At 41.2% G+C, this 16,842-nt stretch overlaps 1 protein-coding gene across 1 annotated transcript in view; it reads left to right on the top strand.

Moving 5' to 3' along the window:
• The first annotated feature begins 2,228 nt into the window (after window positions 1-2,228).
• LOC118229322 (serine/threonine-protein phosphatase 4 regulatory subunit 3) overlaps window positions 2,229-16,842 on the top strand; it is a 42,176-nt gene continuing 27,562 nt past the window's right edge. Inside the window, exons 1-7 of the mRNA XM_035421185.1 lie at window positions 2,229-3,349; window positions 4,973-5,028; window positions 5,255-5,353; window positions 6,331-6,948; window positions 15,398-15,475; window positions 16,093-16,209; window positions 16,633-16,749. Of these exons, the coding sequence (XP_035277076.1) occupies window positions 3,208-3,349; window positions 4,973-5,028; window positions 5,255-5,353; window positions 6,331-6,948; window positions 15,398-15,475; window positions 16,093-16,209; window positions 16,633-16,749 (1,227 nt within the window). The 5' untranslated portion in view covers window positions 2,229-3,207. The remainder of the gene's footprint in view (window positions 3,350-4,972; window positions 5,029-5,254; window positions 5,354-6,330; window positions 6,949-15,397; window positions 15,476-16,092; window positions 16,210-16,632; window positions 16,750-16,842) is intronic.

Here is a 16,842-nt window from a genome sequence, read left to right as displayed (position 1 = left end):
AAAAGAAGAGGAGAATGCACTATGCCGTCACTGGACCCTAAGAATATCTATATTGATGCTGACTTTTATAATAAATAACAAATCAGCTAACAAATGAGTATTCTGTCAGGGTGGGCAAGGGAATGGACCCAAACGCAGAGTGCGGGGAAAAACACAAAACTCCAAAAATAGGCAGAACAAAGACTTTACTTACAACCAGAAAAAGGGGAACAAAAAGCATCGCAGGGCAACTCACAAACACAAAGAAAACTTCAAAAAATGCAGGTCCAAAAGCGCGTAGAACACAGAACAGGAGCAGGAACACTCGGGGCAGAAACACGCTCGTAAGCACGGTCAAACAAACTAACAACAAGCAGGCAACAAGCAAGCTCACAAGCAACAGGCAAGGATCCAGCACCTGAGTCAGGGAGAAGGGAGACTTAAATAGACACGACGCAGACGAGACACAGGAGGGCACAATGAACAATCAGACCACAGAGAGGGAAGGGAACACGAGACAATCAGCAACCAATAATAGGAAAATTGAAACCAATGATACAATCAAACAGGACACAAAACAGAGGTACCGCCATCTGGCGGCCCAACCAGGAAAAACAGGGGGAAGACACAGAACCCTGACATATTCTCCTAAGAAAGTATAGAAATATAATCCTAAGAAATATAACTACTGTCTAAACTGCTGTCTTTTACTGGAATGGCCTCTATGAGAATTTAAATTGGAAATGGACTTAGATTTTAACGAAAGAATATTTCTTAACTAACAAGATAAAATAAATATTGTTTAAAATTCTATGTAGATGTTATCCGGTAAAAAAATATTATACCAAATTGAACTCTGTATTGAATACCAGTTGCTGGTTCTGTAAAAACCAAGAAAGAAACCCTGTCACATCTTTTTTGGGACTGCAATTATAGCAGAAAGTTTGGGGCTGACGCAATGAGCTATATATACAATAACTGTATGCCTTTTAATTTAACATTTGAACATGTGGTATTTTGAGTAAAGAAAGATGACCTTTCTAATAATTAAATATTTTATTTAATCAACCTATTATATATTACTATATCTTGGTAAATACTATATACATTTCTGGACCAGAAACCAAATATTGTGGCATTTAAAGCCACATTAAACTATATCTGGAAACACCGGAAAAAAACAAACATAATAAAGCTATTAAAACAATCGTAGAGCTATAAAACTTGGCAGGTACATTACATGGCCAAACGTATTTGGACAACTGACATCCAAGATCTCATCCAAAATTATGGGTATTAATATGGAGTTGGTCCACCCTTTGCTGCTATAGCAACCTCCACTCTTATGAGAAGGCTTTATACTAGATGTTGGAGCATTGCTGCGGGGATTTGCTTCAATTCAGCCAGAAGAGCATTAGTGTGGTTGGGCACTAATTGAGCGATTAGGCCTGGCCTGCAGTTGGCTTTGCAATTGATTCCAAAAGTGTTGGATGTGGTTGGGGCAATGGCTCTGTGCTAGCCAGTCAAGTTCTTCAACCGTTTGACCGGTCAAATTGTTTTTGTCAGTCTGTCATTGGATGGACAATGATGAAGTCATATATGAATAAATATGACCACCATCAGCCAATCCGTTTCCAGTGGGCATGTGACAGGCTTAATAATAGCTGATCATCATGAAAGTCACATGTTAGTTGACCTCAAAGCTTGGGAATATCATCTCAAATTTTGGGACTGAGTCTAATTTTTGAATAATTAATAATTCATTCCATATGTGTCCTTACAGCTTAAGAATTCATTATTTCTGCATGCTGCTTGGACCCCTTTAATTATATTCATAATTGCTGATGTTTTTTTTTTGTAATAATGACAAGGAGGTTGCACAGGTGCCACCCAAACCTATACCACTGATATAATTCGATACGTTAAACGCAAATGAGATTAGGACATGAATGGCTTAACTGTTTTGAGCCAATCAACATTTCCTACTTATTTGATTGACATCCGTTTCAAAAACGGCTACTTGTGGCAGTGTTAAGTTTTTTCGTGAAAAAAACTATTTTACCATAAATTTCTTAAACATCTACTGTGACTTAGAACCTCTTGCCGAACACATGGAATGCAAGAGGCAGCCGGTCGATTTAATAAAAGATCAACAATAATAATAAAAATCGAACACATACAAGACATTTTCGAAATTGAAGCGCTGTTTCTTTAAATTACGGCGGGCTACCCCTGTGGTAGACGGGAAACCCCGTATTGGTATTCTCAGGGGACCTGGAGATGTCGAAATTCTGAGTAGGGTGATTGTATTTATCTGAAGTAACGCCTGGGAATGAACGAGAAGCAAAGTAGCTATAGTAGTTTCGCTCTGCTAAGTAGATACATTTTAATGCTGTAGTTTGACTATTAGCTACCTCAGTTGATTTCATGTTATATTGAAATGTTCCGAAATTAGAGAGGAGAGGCTTCTCTCCACGGCCCGAGGACAGAACATGGCGGAATGCTCGGCCAGGATATAGCTAGCTAGCAGCTAGCTAGCTCAATAATATCAACAGTAACACTCACAGCTAGCTAGCGAGCTAGACAATGATACATCATATATAAACGTACATTTGTCTTATAGTCTTTTACCGAAACCAGCTGCGTCTTTGTGAAAAGAATGAATTGGACTCCTTTCTTTGATTGTGGTCTATTGCTGTTTCAGAATATGAGATAGCAAGGTAGTTAGCTAACTAGCTGGTTGCTAGCTGTCTTTACAAGGCGGCTAACTAGCCACCTAACGTTAGCTAGAATCAGGGCACCCGATAATTCTACCGTTCTGAAATTTCTCTCATGTAATCCCATATCCCATCAGTACATGCGTGCTTATCGTGGCCTGTTTTTAATTAATACTTGAGCTAGAGGCTGCTTTTATTCATTTAAAAGGAAAGAGTAATTGGGTGGCTCGCCTGTTTGTTTTTGAAAGTGAATCGAAGTACCCTCGCTAGAATAGGCGTACTCTTCGTTGACCTGAAACGAGTGTATGTCGGGGTACGGTTTGTTAGAAAGCTGGATAACTAGCTACATGCTGTTATATTTTCCTGAGAAGTCTCGTTAGGTAGCCTAACTAGTGCTGCGATAAAACGTCGGAGAGTGATCTTGGACAGCACTGCAGTGCAAGACCGAGGGGTGTAAGACAGAAGAAACTTTTCGGTAACGTTATACCAAACAGCCAAGTGGATCTGCAGAATGACAGATACTCGCAGACGAGTGAAGGTTTACACCCTTAACGAGGACCGGCAGTGGGACGATCGGGGAACCGGGCACGTCTCGTCCGGTTACGTTGAGAGGCTGAAAGGCATGTCCTTGCTGGTTCGTGCCGAAAGTGACGGTAAGTCAACACTGTCTTTAGTCCGTTTGGAGTCTTGCAGTTTAGCTATGCGATGACAATATGACATAGCTAACTAGCTAGCTAACTCAGTCTTGCGGACTAATTTCCCTAATGTTACTCTAGCTTGTGAGGTAAATTAGCTAATGTAGCAATCTGGGAAGCCAATAAGTTGTACTGTGTAGTATTGGACCATTGGCTTTTTGCATGAGTATTTTACTTTAAGTAACGTTAGTTCATGAAAATTAATATATGCGTTACGTTAAGGTCGGCTAGTCTGTTCTTTGAATATTGAAAGGTAGAAGTTTAGCTAGTTGACGTTAGCTAGCGAACGTTTCACTTTCGCACAGTATGATCATCAACAGTAGTTAATATCACATTGCTAGTGACTTTTGATACTACACTGCTAGTGACTTGGCCATCCATTTTTATTGAAAGTGATTATAACATTAAAAGCGGTTGCATGTAGTTATTAGTTAGTTATACACAAAGCGGAAGCACAACTCTCCTCATCCCACTAGTTTGGAAGAAGGATTATTAATTAATAAATATATTTTAGCTATATTGCTATTGGGCGCATTTAAAAGCGGGGGGATTAATCATTGGATTGAAAGTCCCAACATCCTTATTGCCTCTGTTGACTAGGGATGTGGGGCCTTTCAATCCAATGACTAATCCCTGGATTTTTGTATGCAGTGATGCAGGATGGTCCAGTTATCTAGGTTGAATGCTGATTTATGGTAACCTTGGTGACAGAGGGGTGGCTGCAGGTGCAATGTGTGTGTGTGTGTTGGGGGGGGGGGGGGGGGGGGGGGGGGGGGGGCTGGTAGTTCACATCTAATGCAATGGAAGTTTAACACAGAATTGGTTACAAGGGGTAATACTACACTTGCTGCTCTCAGATGCAATAACCGTTGGTTACAGCTTGCATACATACGAAATGAAGGAGAGAGAATAGCAAGACATGGATGTGCCGGAGGTCGAGACTGGTCGACCTCCTTTGAGCACTGGACCTGGCTGAGACAGGGGGCTGGGCCACCAGTAATGAGACAATAACCAGGACAGGTCTTTGGTTCCTGTGGAGCTGTGATTTTGTTTGGCCTCAAGCTGAATTCAGTACCTTGTAAATGCCTCACAGGGCAGAAATAGTGATGGGTGTGGCACGCAGGGCTCAGAAGCCGTTTGTGAGCACCAGTATGAGGCAGTTGAACTCTTTGGTTTGAGATGCCACACCCTAATTTTGGGATAGGTACATAGTACATTTGCAATTGGTAGATGCTCCAGAGTAATTTTCACAGATGATGTTTTTTTGCATCCAATCCATTTGTACAGCTGGATATTTACTAAAGCATGTCAGGATAAGTACCTTAGCTCAAGAGTAAAACAACATTGCCCCACCAGCAAACCTTCAACCACAAAGTTGCAAGCCCTGTTCCTACACTGCCACCCTACATTAGTAAATTAGCTTCCATTTTTTTGCAAGGCAGTAATCATTCTGTTTGTCCTGAAGAGAAGAGCAATGCACTTTTCACTTTTAATTTTAAAACTTGAAGGTGCTTGTTTATTTTAGCTTTGTTACATTCCAGTTGTAAACGCGTCATTAGATGATTATTATTATCATTGCAGGTTCTCTACTTCTGGAGTCAAAAATAAACCCCAACACTGCTTACCAGAAACAACAGGTTAGTGGCATCATTATAAAAGGATTTCCTTTCGTTCAACACTGTTACCGATAATGTTAATCGGATTAGCAGCCTGTGCCTTGTCCCAGGCAAACTGCATTGCGCTGTCACAAGCAAGCGAGAATGATAATTTAGGATTGCGTTAGATAGAAAATGTCCAGCTGCGATTTGAACCCTGCATGACTGGGCTGTGACCTGAATAACTTTGTCCTTCCCCCCCTCCCAGGACACATTGATAGTATGGTCAGAAGCAGAAAACTATGATTTGGCCCTGAGTTTCCAGGAGAAGGCAGGGTGTGATGAGATCTGGGAGAAAATATGCCAGGTATGATACACTTGCACCTTGGAGCCTCATATGCAATTCAGCTTTATTCCCAGTGTCACTCTTTTAATTGCGCTACAAAGGTTTGCCTCAACATTTTGTACAGCTAGGCAAGTACGCACAGAAATCATCTAGCACCATAAACCTTAACTTGAATAGTGTGCAACTTGTTAACTTGTGAAGATATCCAGAAGCCCTGCAGTATGTACAAAGTTTTAAAGTGAAGTTATGTTTTCATGAGTATAAATACACTGGGGAAATGGTTGCTTATTATGAATGCAAGCAGAAATGTCAGTCTTATTTCAGAAATTTATTAAAAAACCAAGAAACTTGGATAAAAAAGAATTCAGTAGATATGTTCATGAAACATCTTCAGTTCATTTTTTTGACTTAGAAATTATGCATTTAACATGAGATTAAAGATTCAAATGTTCTAGTATGCTGCCTCCAGTAAAAATGTGTTGTATGCTATGTGGAAAGCTTATAAGTCTAATGCTGATTGTTCAATGTCTTTTTTCCCTCAACAACCATAGCAAATATCACATTTTATCCTGAAAAACTACAATATTCCCCAAGTTCGAAAGAGAATCCACATTTGATCCCCGCTTGAATATAATAAGCTAATGAGCACAAAGTAAAGCAAGGTTCTGTTCTTATCCATGAATCTGATTGTAACTGCAAATGTGATCAAAATTATAATTACGCCAACATAATCACATGATTTCGTTTCAATCAGAAGTTGAACTTTGACTTGCAATTTAATGTAAGTGCAGTTTCTTCTTTAGCTTACCAAGTTTTTTAAGTGTAAAAGGAAAATACAATGAGTTTGTTTTTTTTACATTGTTTGAATCCACTTATATTCATGAGAGATTCAGATTTTCTGATGGGGATAAGGCTTTTGTTAAGTGGTATTACACTGGTGTGGATTATAATTACTATTAATTTTTTTGCTTGTTGTGTTTGTGTCCATCGGCAACCAGGTCCAGGGCAAAGACCCATCGGTGGACATCACCCAGGAGCTGGTGGACGAGTCGGAGGAGGAGCGCTTCGACGACATGTCCTCCCCGGGCTTGGAGCTGCCGCCTTGTGAGCTGAGCCGGCTGGAGGAGGTGGCAGAGCTGGTGGCCTCCTCATTGCCCTCACCCCTCCGGCGTGAGAAGCTGGCACTTGCGGTGGAAAATGAGGGCTACATAAAGAAGCTCCTGGAGCTGTTTCATGTGTGTGAGGACCTGGAGAACCGGGAGGGCCTCCACCACCTCTATGAGATCATTAAGGGGATCTTCCTTCTCAACCGTACCGCACTCTTTGAGGTCATGTTCTCGGAGGAATGCATTATGGATGTGATTGGCTGCTTAGAGTTTGACCCTGCCCTCCCCCAGCCACGAAGACACAGGGAGTTCCTGACTAAGACTGCCAAGTTCAAGGAGGTCATCCCCATTTCTGACCCAGAGCTCAAGCAGAAAATCCACCAGACGTACCGGGTGCAGTACATTCAGGACATGGTCCTCCCCACCCCTTCAGTCTTTGAGGAGAACATGCTGTCCACTCTCCACTCCTTTATATTTTTTAATAAAGTGGAAATTGTTGGAATGTTGCAGGTAAGTGGTTCACGGAACACTTACATGTGCAGTGAATTCATATTAATTTTAGTGCTAGTAATACATCATTTTGTTGAGACAGAGTCCCTTGGTTTTGGAGACCTGGATTGACACAGTGTTTAGAGGCTTGAGAATGGTGGCAGACAGCCATGGTCCCATCGAGCCACATGGTTTGTTTTAGCCCTAAATTCAGCAATTTGAAAAAATTGAGCAACATAATCCATGTAATCCCCTGTTTATTTTATCTGCAGACTATGTGGCTCTCAAAGACTAGGGTTGGCCACCCCTGCTCTAGACCAGTGGTTCTCAAACTTCTGTGCATGCTGGTTTTCATTCCAACCACAGTTGAAATTCCTGAATTTTAACAAGCCATGTTTTGAGGGATTATTTACGTTCTGAAACCACATTATCTCAGAAATGGCTATCCATGCCACGAAGAATAAAATCCCATAATCACACGAAAGGCTGAAGTGAATCAAGTTTCCAAATTGGTGAACGTGTGGAAACCTGGTCAGTAGGGCTGTCAAAAAATATTTGAAGTTCGAAAACTATTCAAAAAAATCTTTTTTTTTTTTTTTTTTTTTTTAAGTTCGAACCTAAATTTGAGCATACGAATATTAGTTTTGGATCCCGCGTTTTGTAATTAACATGAATATACAGGCTTTAATTTCTTGCGGCGAATCATGCTCATGCACGCAAAGTTCATTTCCTGTGCTAACGTTACTTCCTCTGTCAACAAAAATCGTTCTGCCCTGGATCCAGAGCAAGTGGATCATCTGGTTTTTCTTGCCAATAACCGTGATACTTTCAGCTCCATGGACACCTAACGTTACTGGTCAGCTAGCCTTGCAAGCCAGTCTCTTTTTTCACTTCGTTCAACAGATCTGGTCAGCTAACAATTTAGGCTAAATAATGTTCCCATGGCAGGCTATGTTTCCTTTCTGTTCTGAAGATTTTGATAAAATTAGATGATGAAAGAAGTTAAACTAAACAGAGTAGCCTAAGTCATTTATGTTGTTTTAGGCTGCAGGTATTAGCCGTTTGAATAGTTTTTGTGTTAAGAAATAAACAGGGATTTCCTATAAACAACCATTTCCCTATTATTGTGGATTAATAAATGCCGAGTTGTGGCAAATTACATCCACGAGACAGTGCTTTATTCATTTGCGCATTAGGCTATAGAAACTGCAGGGAGCTCATTTATAAAATGAACTTGCGTGCATACGTGAAGTGAAGACCTGATGTGGAGCCACAACCGTTTCCATGGTCAAATCGAGTCATGTTGAAATTTTATAAATCACTACTTTGACGTGATTTTCTACGTACGCGCCACACAGTTGATCTAAAATATGTTTTATAAATGAGGCCCCGGATGTAGTAACCTAGTATGAAAGTTCACTGATGTCCTCTATTCTCCTGCCCGCTTGTGGAAAATAACTCGCAGGCCAGTTTGGAGGGAGCGTCACGTGCATATTGCGCCCGACAATAAGCAGCTTATTTTTGTGATTTATAGGCAAAGATATTTGAATATATTCAAACTCTAACTAATTACAAAAGCTAATATTCAAACTCAATTTCATGGCAATTTCGACAGCCTTACTGGTCAGTAAAACTAATCATTTGATAGGTAGTGTAGAATTCAAGGACAAAGCAAATGATAATGGGTCAAAATTGAATTGTGTTAATAAGATTAAGGAAAAAAATTATGAAAGAACTTAAATGCATGTGTTAAACAATCTTTCTGAAGCAAGAGATTGGATGTAACAAAACACAAAATACACAGTGGTATCCAGGACCACGATTGTGACCCACTGCTCTAGACCGGGGGTTGGGAAACTCTTGTCCTGTTTGGCTAGTGTGTATGCTGGTTCTTGATACCACAGTTTACCCTGGCTCAATCAGCTAATTAAGTCACATACACAATCACTGATTTACTCATAAATTAGACCACAATAAATCGCCACAATACAGGCATGTCGGGGCAAGAACAATCATTAGCTGCCATTCATCGAATGAAAATTTTAGATCATGTAACACAATCATATAGACAGTAGGAAAACCTGAGTATAGGTGGGCTGAATGGCATGTTCTTATCATCTGTTCATGTTGTAATTAGGCATGGGAAAGTACAGAAAATTAGTAATCATCGAAGTGACAAATTCTCTTTTCTGGTGGAATTGGATATGTTTAACTGTTGCAAGGAATCTTATAGGTTATTTGCTTGTTTTCCTTCATCTAGAGATTTGCTTTGTGGCGCTTTTGTTTCACATGCTATCACATTGTACTTGTTTTACTGTTATAACTAAATTTGATGCAACTTATCTTACATTGAACCTGCTGCCGATCAATTTGTTAAATGTATTGCCGCCCATAGTACAGCCATGTTAATTTGGCTACTCTGAAATTCCCCAACCCCACTGCTGCCATCTAACCCCACACCACCAATCAAAATACTGAACACTCTTTAAAATGTGTTTTATTTTTATAATGTAAATTTAAACATAAATGCTAATTATAGGCTAATACATTACATTACAGTACATTTATTTGGCAGACGCTTTTATCCAAATCGACGTACGAAAAGCGCATTTCATGGTCATAGACAACTACTAAATACTGTATCAATTGTATCAATAAGATACAATACTTATTTTGTACAGCTATTTCTAGCCAAGAACACAGTTTATTTCACACAGTGAACATTATTCTGACCTAATCTCTGCAAAGCCAACTAGGCAGAAGAATAAGCTACAGTATTAGGACAAATACAAATTACCAAAAAGTGTTGGGATGGGGCAACATGTAACAAGTGTCATGAAAAAAAGGGGGGGGGGGGGATTTAGAGTTAAATATACAGCGTGGTGGTAGTTAGTCCAGGTATAGTCTGAAGAGATGAGTCTTCAGGCCACGGCGGAACATGGGTAGTGAGGGGGAGGTTCGGAGAGGGATGAGGAGTTCGTTCCACCACTGGGGAGCTGGGGTGGAGAAGATTTATGATCCCTTTGGTCGGGTGGGAGGGGTTACAAGGCTGCCGCAGAGCGGAGTGGTCGAGCAGGCACATAGGATCGAATCATGTCCTGCAAGTAGATGGGGGCTGTCCTGTTGGCGGCAGTGTAGGCAAGGGTCAGGGCTTTGAACCGGATCCTGGCAGCAACCGGCAGCCAGTGGAGTGATCGCAGCAGAGGAGTGAAGTGGGAGAATTTGGGAAGGTTGTAGATGAGTCAGGCATTCTGAATCATCTGTAGTGGCTGTATGGCACAAGCTGGCAGGCCTGCAAGGAGAGAGTTGCAGTAATCAAGGCGAGAGGTCACCGTAGCCTGGACAAGCAGCTGGGTAGAGTGCGTCGTCAGGTATGGTTGAATCCTTCTGATGTTGTACAGAAGGAATCTGCAGGACCGTGATGTTGCCTTGATGTGCTCTGTGAGGTCCAGTTGGTCATCCAGGACCACCTCCAAGCTCTTGGCAGAGTGAGAGGCAGTCACTGTGGTGCTATCAACCGTGATTGAGAGCTCAAGTAGTAAGGAGGTCTTGCATGGGAAGAAGAGCAGCTCAGTTTTGTTGAGCTTCAGGTGGTGGCTGGCCATCCAGGTGGAGATGTCAGCCAGGCAGGAAGATATCTTATCGACCTGTGTGGCCGAGGGGGGGAAAGAAAAGAAGAGTTGTGTGTCATCTGCATAACAATGATAGGAGAAGCCATGTGAATTAATAACTGAACCAAGAGATTTGGTGTATAAGGAGAACAGCAGAGGACCCAGTACAGATCCCTGTGGCACTTGCGTAACAGGGGGATGAGAAGCAGAGGCAGACCCCTTCCAGGTGACCTGGTAGGAACTATCTGCAAGATAGGAAGCGAACCAAGACAGGGCAGTCCCAGCAATGCCCATCTCAGCCAAGGTGGAGAGGAGTATTTTATGATTGACCGTGTCGAAAGCTGCAGACAGGTATGAGGCTCTTGCAGTGGCAAGTGCCTCCGTCACAGCCAGGAGCACAGTCCCTGTTGAGTGCCCGGATCGGAAGCCAGACTGGTGAGGGTCTAGCAGGTTGTTCTGATGGAGAAAAGAGGTTAGTTGTTTAAGAACTGCTCGTTCAAGGGTTTTGGACAGAAAGGGTAGAAGCGATATGGGTCGATAATTCACTATATCGGAGGGGTCTGGGGTGGGTTTTTTTGTGAAGTGGGGTAACACAAGCCATCTTAAAATCAGAGGGAACATGACCAGAGGCAAGAGAGGAATTAACAATGGAGGACAGATAGGGAAGGATCTCGCTGGAAATGGATTGGAGAACTGTAGATGGGATGGGGTCAAGTGGACAGGTGGTTGCACGATGATAGGTGATGAGTTGTAGTACATCGGAGTCCTCCAGCATTTCAAAGGAGGTCAGTGTGGCTGTGGGTTTGTCCCTGGGGGTTGGGGGGCTCACTGGATGGGCAAAGGAGTTCCGGATTGTAGCCACCTTTCCTTCAAAGGCAGCCAGAAAGTCATCTGCGGAGAGGGAAGAGGGAGGTGGGGGTGGAGGAGGAATGAGGAGGGAAGAGAAGGTGGAGAATAGTTTGCGTGGGTTAGAGACACATGCACTGATCTTAGATTGGGAAAATGAGGCTGTAGCTGACGTGAGGGCAGATGTGAAAGTCGCCAGCAGGGTATGATATGCGGTCAGGTTCAATAACTGGGAGAAAACGTCTCATTGCTGCCCTCTTTGAAAAATGTTTTCTGCATTCCAATCTGGCCCCACCCCAATCGTGATATTTCTGTTGCTCTTTGGGGATACTACTACGTCATGTAGCTAGATGCCGATTAAGATATCCAGCTGGAAAATTGTTGCCGCCCATAAATTAGTCCATTTACTATGAAATACGACGGAACGCTCCCAGCACCTCATAGGCTAGGTTGGTTTCGGCCCAACGCTTTTCAAAAAAAAAAATGGGTGGCCTGTTCATAAACTCATGTATTCCACCTAAACAGTCCACTAAAATATGTCTTTGAAAATGTGTTGTATGTGTTGTCCGGTAATATTGAGCAACACTCAAACCTAATTTTAAAGACAAAGTGTCAACACATGGTTTCATCTGATAAGTTTTAGGCCTACTGTTAAAGACATCAACTGTGACAAGGGAGCTAAGGTTTAGTAACAATGTCACTGTGTAAGTACGATGTAAGTTGATATGCTTACTTTCGCTATTTGTTTATCTACAACTCTGTAAAAGTAAGAAAAGTAGGATGTTGCGTTAGGTACCAATGTTTGACTGTTAGTGTGCAGTCTTATGTTTTCTTTTTTATTTTTATTTTTGGTAACTTCAGCTGGTGGGCTATTATCCAAAGAAGGTGTTCTTTTCATTATTTTTTCAGCCATTTGAATGTGCAGTCCTATGCAACCACAACTGCCCTTGTTTATCAAAATTTTCCACCTCTGGCACTTCTCTTTCACTGTCGTCATCTTCTTTGGATGTTACCAGAGATCCTGAGGGACGGTCTCTGATTTTGCATGCATTCTTTTCTGCATTCCACATGCAAGGTTCTGTGCGTGCGCCATCAAATGTGAATACATCGCACCCGACACCACCATTTCTGTGTAAAACAGAACATGGCGGAGTAATGTACGAACACAAACACATTTAATTGTGATAAGGTATCAAATGTGACACTTCAATCATTTAGCCTATGTTTGTCCGTACTCATTTGTGCATTCTGGGCATGACAGAAGTACCTTCTGTGGGTGCTGTTTTGTTTTTTCCTCAAGATTCATCATTGAAAGTCCACAGTCTAGTGCAAGTAGCTACACAAAAGCGAACTTGAGTTTATTTTTCTAGCGAATAATTTCAAATTTGAATGCATGGCCATGTCTTAACGAAGGTAAAAAGCAAATGAACCAGAGTCATATTACTGTGTGATTCATGACCCCTTTCAATGTTTTGTCATTTGCATTGTCTTGCTTGTCTCAATTAAACAGATAAAATATGAAAGCTGTAAAACATGACATTTTGCCACATTTGCTGGCAAAAACATTATCTACGAGTCATCTGTATGAGCAGAGAGTAAGAAAAATGTGGAGTGTCATTGGTAGTCACATTTGGTATTGCGACTATTCCTGTTGCATGTTAGCTAATCGCACAATACACTGCCTTCCAAATGAGGAGAGTGTAAGGAGTGGATGGCTGCAATTTATATATGTTTGTTCTGTACTAAATGCCTTGTTCACTTTTTGGGAGCGGGAGTGTGGGCAGAAGATGGGCACTTGTGTAATTCTCGGTCTGACAATAAATCAACACAGAGCATGTGAAAAAACCCAACCAAAATGGCTTGTTTGGCTTGAAGGGAGAGAAAGATCTTTTGGAAAAATATTAAATTGGCAAAAAAATAGTGTGAATCTTTAATGGAATTTGAGAGGAATTTGTTTTTCTTTGATTTCTTATTCATACGTTCTACCATTATACCAGTATAGTTTGTTTAATTCTGTTCACAATTCACTATTAAGGGAAGAACAAGTAATTTGAATTTATATTGCATACCCAGCAAGAAGTTCTGGGCGTTAACTCCGACACAAAGAAAATTAAAATTTTCATGCTCTTGTATGACTATATGTAGAGCAGGGGTGCACAGCAAGGGCTGATCCGTTTCAGGATTTTGTGTCAACTTCTCTTAATTATTCAGTTAGCTCAATCATATCTTGATCTGAAAATTGCATAAGCACCAGCTACAGCTGCACACTGCAAGTGTATCCTAAAGAGTTTACTGTGCTCAAGTCCAGGAGTTAACCAACCTAGTTTATAGAGCTGTCAAAAAACTAAAACTGAGGTAATTGGTTGGAACAAAAACCGGCATGCATACCGGACCCCCAGGACCACTGATGTAGAGGCACTGCTTGAGTGATTATGTATGCATTTGTGACCTGTAGATTCGTCTGTGGCGGGAGTCTTCGCAGACCCATTTTTGACTCCTTGATAGAGCCACCAGTTTGTCTCCACCTTGTGACTTGCAGGGATTTAAACATGTATTTCAATGTTTATACCTGCACAAGTATTTTGTCCTTGACATTTTATTATCCACACACACTAAGCAATTATGGAAATACAGTTGAGGCCAAAAGTTTACATATACCTAGGCGAAAGATATTCAAACTCAGTTTTTCACCGCTCCGCACATTTCGTGTTACCATACATTTCTTTTGACAAGTCAATTAGAGAATCTACTTTGTTCACATCAGAGGTCATTTTAAAACAATTGATTAGAGACAGATTTATTTCAGCTTTAATTCGCTGTATCAGAATTCCAGTGAGACAAAATTTTACATATACCAAGTTGACTGTCTCTTTAAACAGTCTAGAAGATACAGAAATTTATGTAATGACTGTCTAGAAGCTTTTGATTATCCAATTGTCAGTTAATTGGGAGTTAATTTGCGCCTGTGGCTGTATTTAAGGACCTACCCTTAGAACCACTGCCTTTCTGGTCTTGATATCATGGGAACATCCAAGCAACTCAGCCAAGACCTCAGAAAAACAATTGTAGACCTCCGTAAGTCCCTTAGGAGCAACTTCCAAACAACTGAAGGTACCACGAGCATCTGTACAAACAATTGTATGCAAATATAAAAATCTTGGGATCACACAGACACTGCATCGTTCAGGAAGGAGGCACAAATAACTCCCAGGGCTGACTCTGGTCCGAAAGGTTCAACTGAACCCCAAGAAAACAACAAACAGACTGGTGCAGAAGTTGGAGGCATCAGGTACCAAAGTATCAACATCCACCATTAAGAGAATTCTACATCGCCATGGCCTGAAAGGCTGTCGCACAAGCAAGAAGCCCCTACTCTAAGACCGGCATAAAAAAGCCAGAATGAAGTTTGAAGGTGATCACCAGGACGAAGACCTAGCCTTTTGGTGTTCTTAATTGAAATGTTTGGCCATACAATGCCACCAAATACTAACAAAGTGTATGTTGACCCAAACTTTTGACCCACTGAAAATCTGGTATAGTACATAAAAGCTGAAATAAATCTGTCTCTTGGCTATTATTTTGAAATGACCCCTTATGGAAATAAAGTAGATACATTTACTGTGTTAAGTCAATTAAGGTATGGTAACATGAAATGTGTGAAATTGAGTTTTAATTTCTTTAACCTAGGTGTATGTAAACTTTTGGCCTCAACTGTAATTATAAACTGTATAAATATAAATAACTTGGCCCGTTGTCTTATCACATCAGTATTTTTTTTTGCTTTACGCTTCGTCACTTGTCATCTGTGCTGGTGTGATCTGTGGCATGGAAACTTTCATCTGCAAATGTCCAGAGGCTTTGTTCTGTTTTCTAGCAAATTCTCAAATAACATCTATGGCTTGACTCCCTTCATAAGAAATGCAGCCAACCAGTAAACAATGTCAGCCAGTCCTGCACAGCCACAATTGACTGTCACCAGAACAGTGATGGACTTCTCTCTTCTTCCTCATCAGGATGATGAAAAGTTCCTGACAGACCTTTTTGCACAACTAACTGATGAAGCTACTGATGACGACAAGAGACACGAGCTGGTACCTCTGCTAAGTATACTAAATTGATTTTAGGCACAAGGGTGACAGACCTGTTGTGCCTTGGGTGTCCTAAGCAGAGTGACTGGGTCATGCATCCACAGCGGTGCCACCTGTGCTGGGAGTCCCTTAGGGCAACTGGCTGTAGCATTTTTCAGGAATTAAGGGCGGGCTTAAGTCGACTGGGTAAACACCTACTTCATTGCTCGCTAGTAACAGTTCTTTCTCTGTAGTCCACCCACCCCAGCTATGTGAACTCACATAAGATGACGCAGTAATGAGATTACCCTGTTGTTGTATTTGGACATTCTAAATTGGAATGAAAAGTGATGGTACTGGGTGGAGGGTGGATGGACAGATGTTTCAATCAACATTTTCTGTATGTTTAATTTGCAAGTAAATGTAAGTATTACTCTTTTTTCTTCACAAATTCAGGCAATTTTAAAGTTTTATTTTACTGATTGCTGAGCTTGCCTATCTGTCAGGAAAATAAATGCAGATTAGCATTTAATGCAAAGTCGAAGTTGACAAGTTGGGATTAAATCTAGACCTTTAGCTTCTTAAAAGGAAACAATGGAAACAAATTGATCATGAATTGCTCTGTTTCTTTTCTTTTACAGGTAAACTTTCTTAAGGAATTCTGTGCATTTTCTCAAACGTTACAACCTCAAAACAGAGACGCATTCTTCAAAACATTGTCAAACATGGGCATACTACCAGCACTAGAAGTCATATTGGTAAGCCAGGGTGGTGCAAATCCCATTACTGGAATGTGTTCATGTATCAGATTTTACTAGCCTTTATTCTGTAATGAAACTATGTAGAGATCAATGCTGATCCAGAATCAGTTTTGCTTTTTTGCTCATAATGGATAAGATTTGGATTGGGACACACCGTCTTAGGTCAGCACTCCGGCTAAGGGGACTGAATTCTTTCCTGAACCTGAGGGGGTTTTGTTGCGTATTTGGCCTATTTTTAGCTCTGTGATGTCGGGTCAGATTGGGTACAGGCCTGCTATTTCAGCGATTTCAGGCATCAGATATGGCTAGAGCTTTTTGGGCTTTACAAATAAGAGCCCAGGCTTTTATACGATTTTTCTTCCCTTTTGATGTGAAGTGCATGTTTGGCCATGACCCACTCTGTCTGCTGGTTTTTGGCAGGGAATGGAGGATGTTCAGGTACGCAGTGCTGCCACAGATATCTTCTCCTACCTGGTGGAATACAACCCTTCCATGGTGCGGGAGTTTGTGATGCAGGAGTCCCAGCAGAACGATGATGTGAGTCGTGACCCGTGTGTTTACTCTGTTTTGGTGATACAAGATTCTCCTTCAGCGTCTTCAAATGGATAACGGTTCCTTGGCTTGGTTTTT

Source organism: Anguilla anguilla, chromosome 6 (genome assembly GCF_013347855.1).
Source record: "Anguilla anguilla isolate fAngAng1 chromosome 6, fAngAng1.pri, whole genome shotgun sequence".
NCBI lineage: Eukaryota > Metazoa > Chordata > Actinopteri > Anguilliformes > Anguillidae > Anguilla > Anguilla anguilla.
Note: the sequence above shows the minus strand (reverse complement) of the source record. Positions and strands in the feature narration are given on the sequence as shown.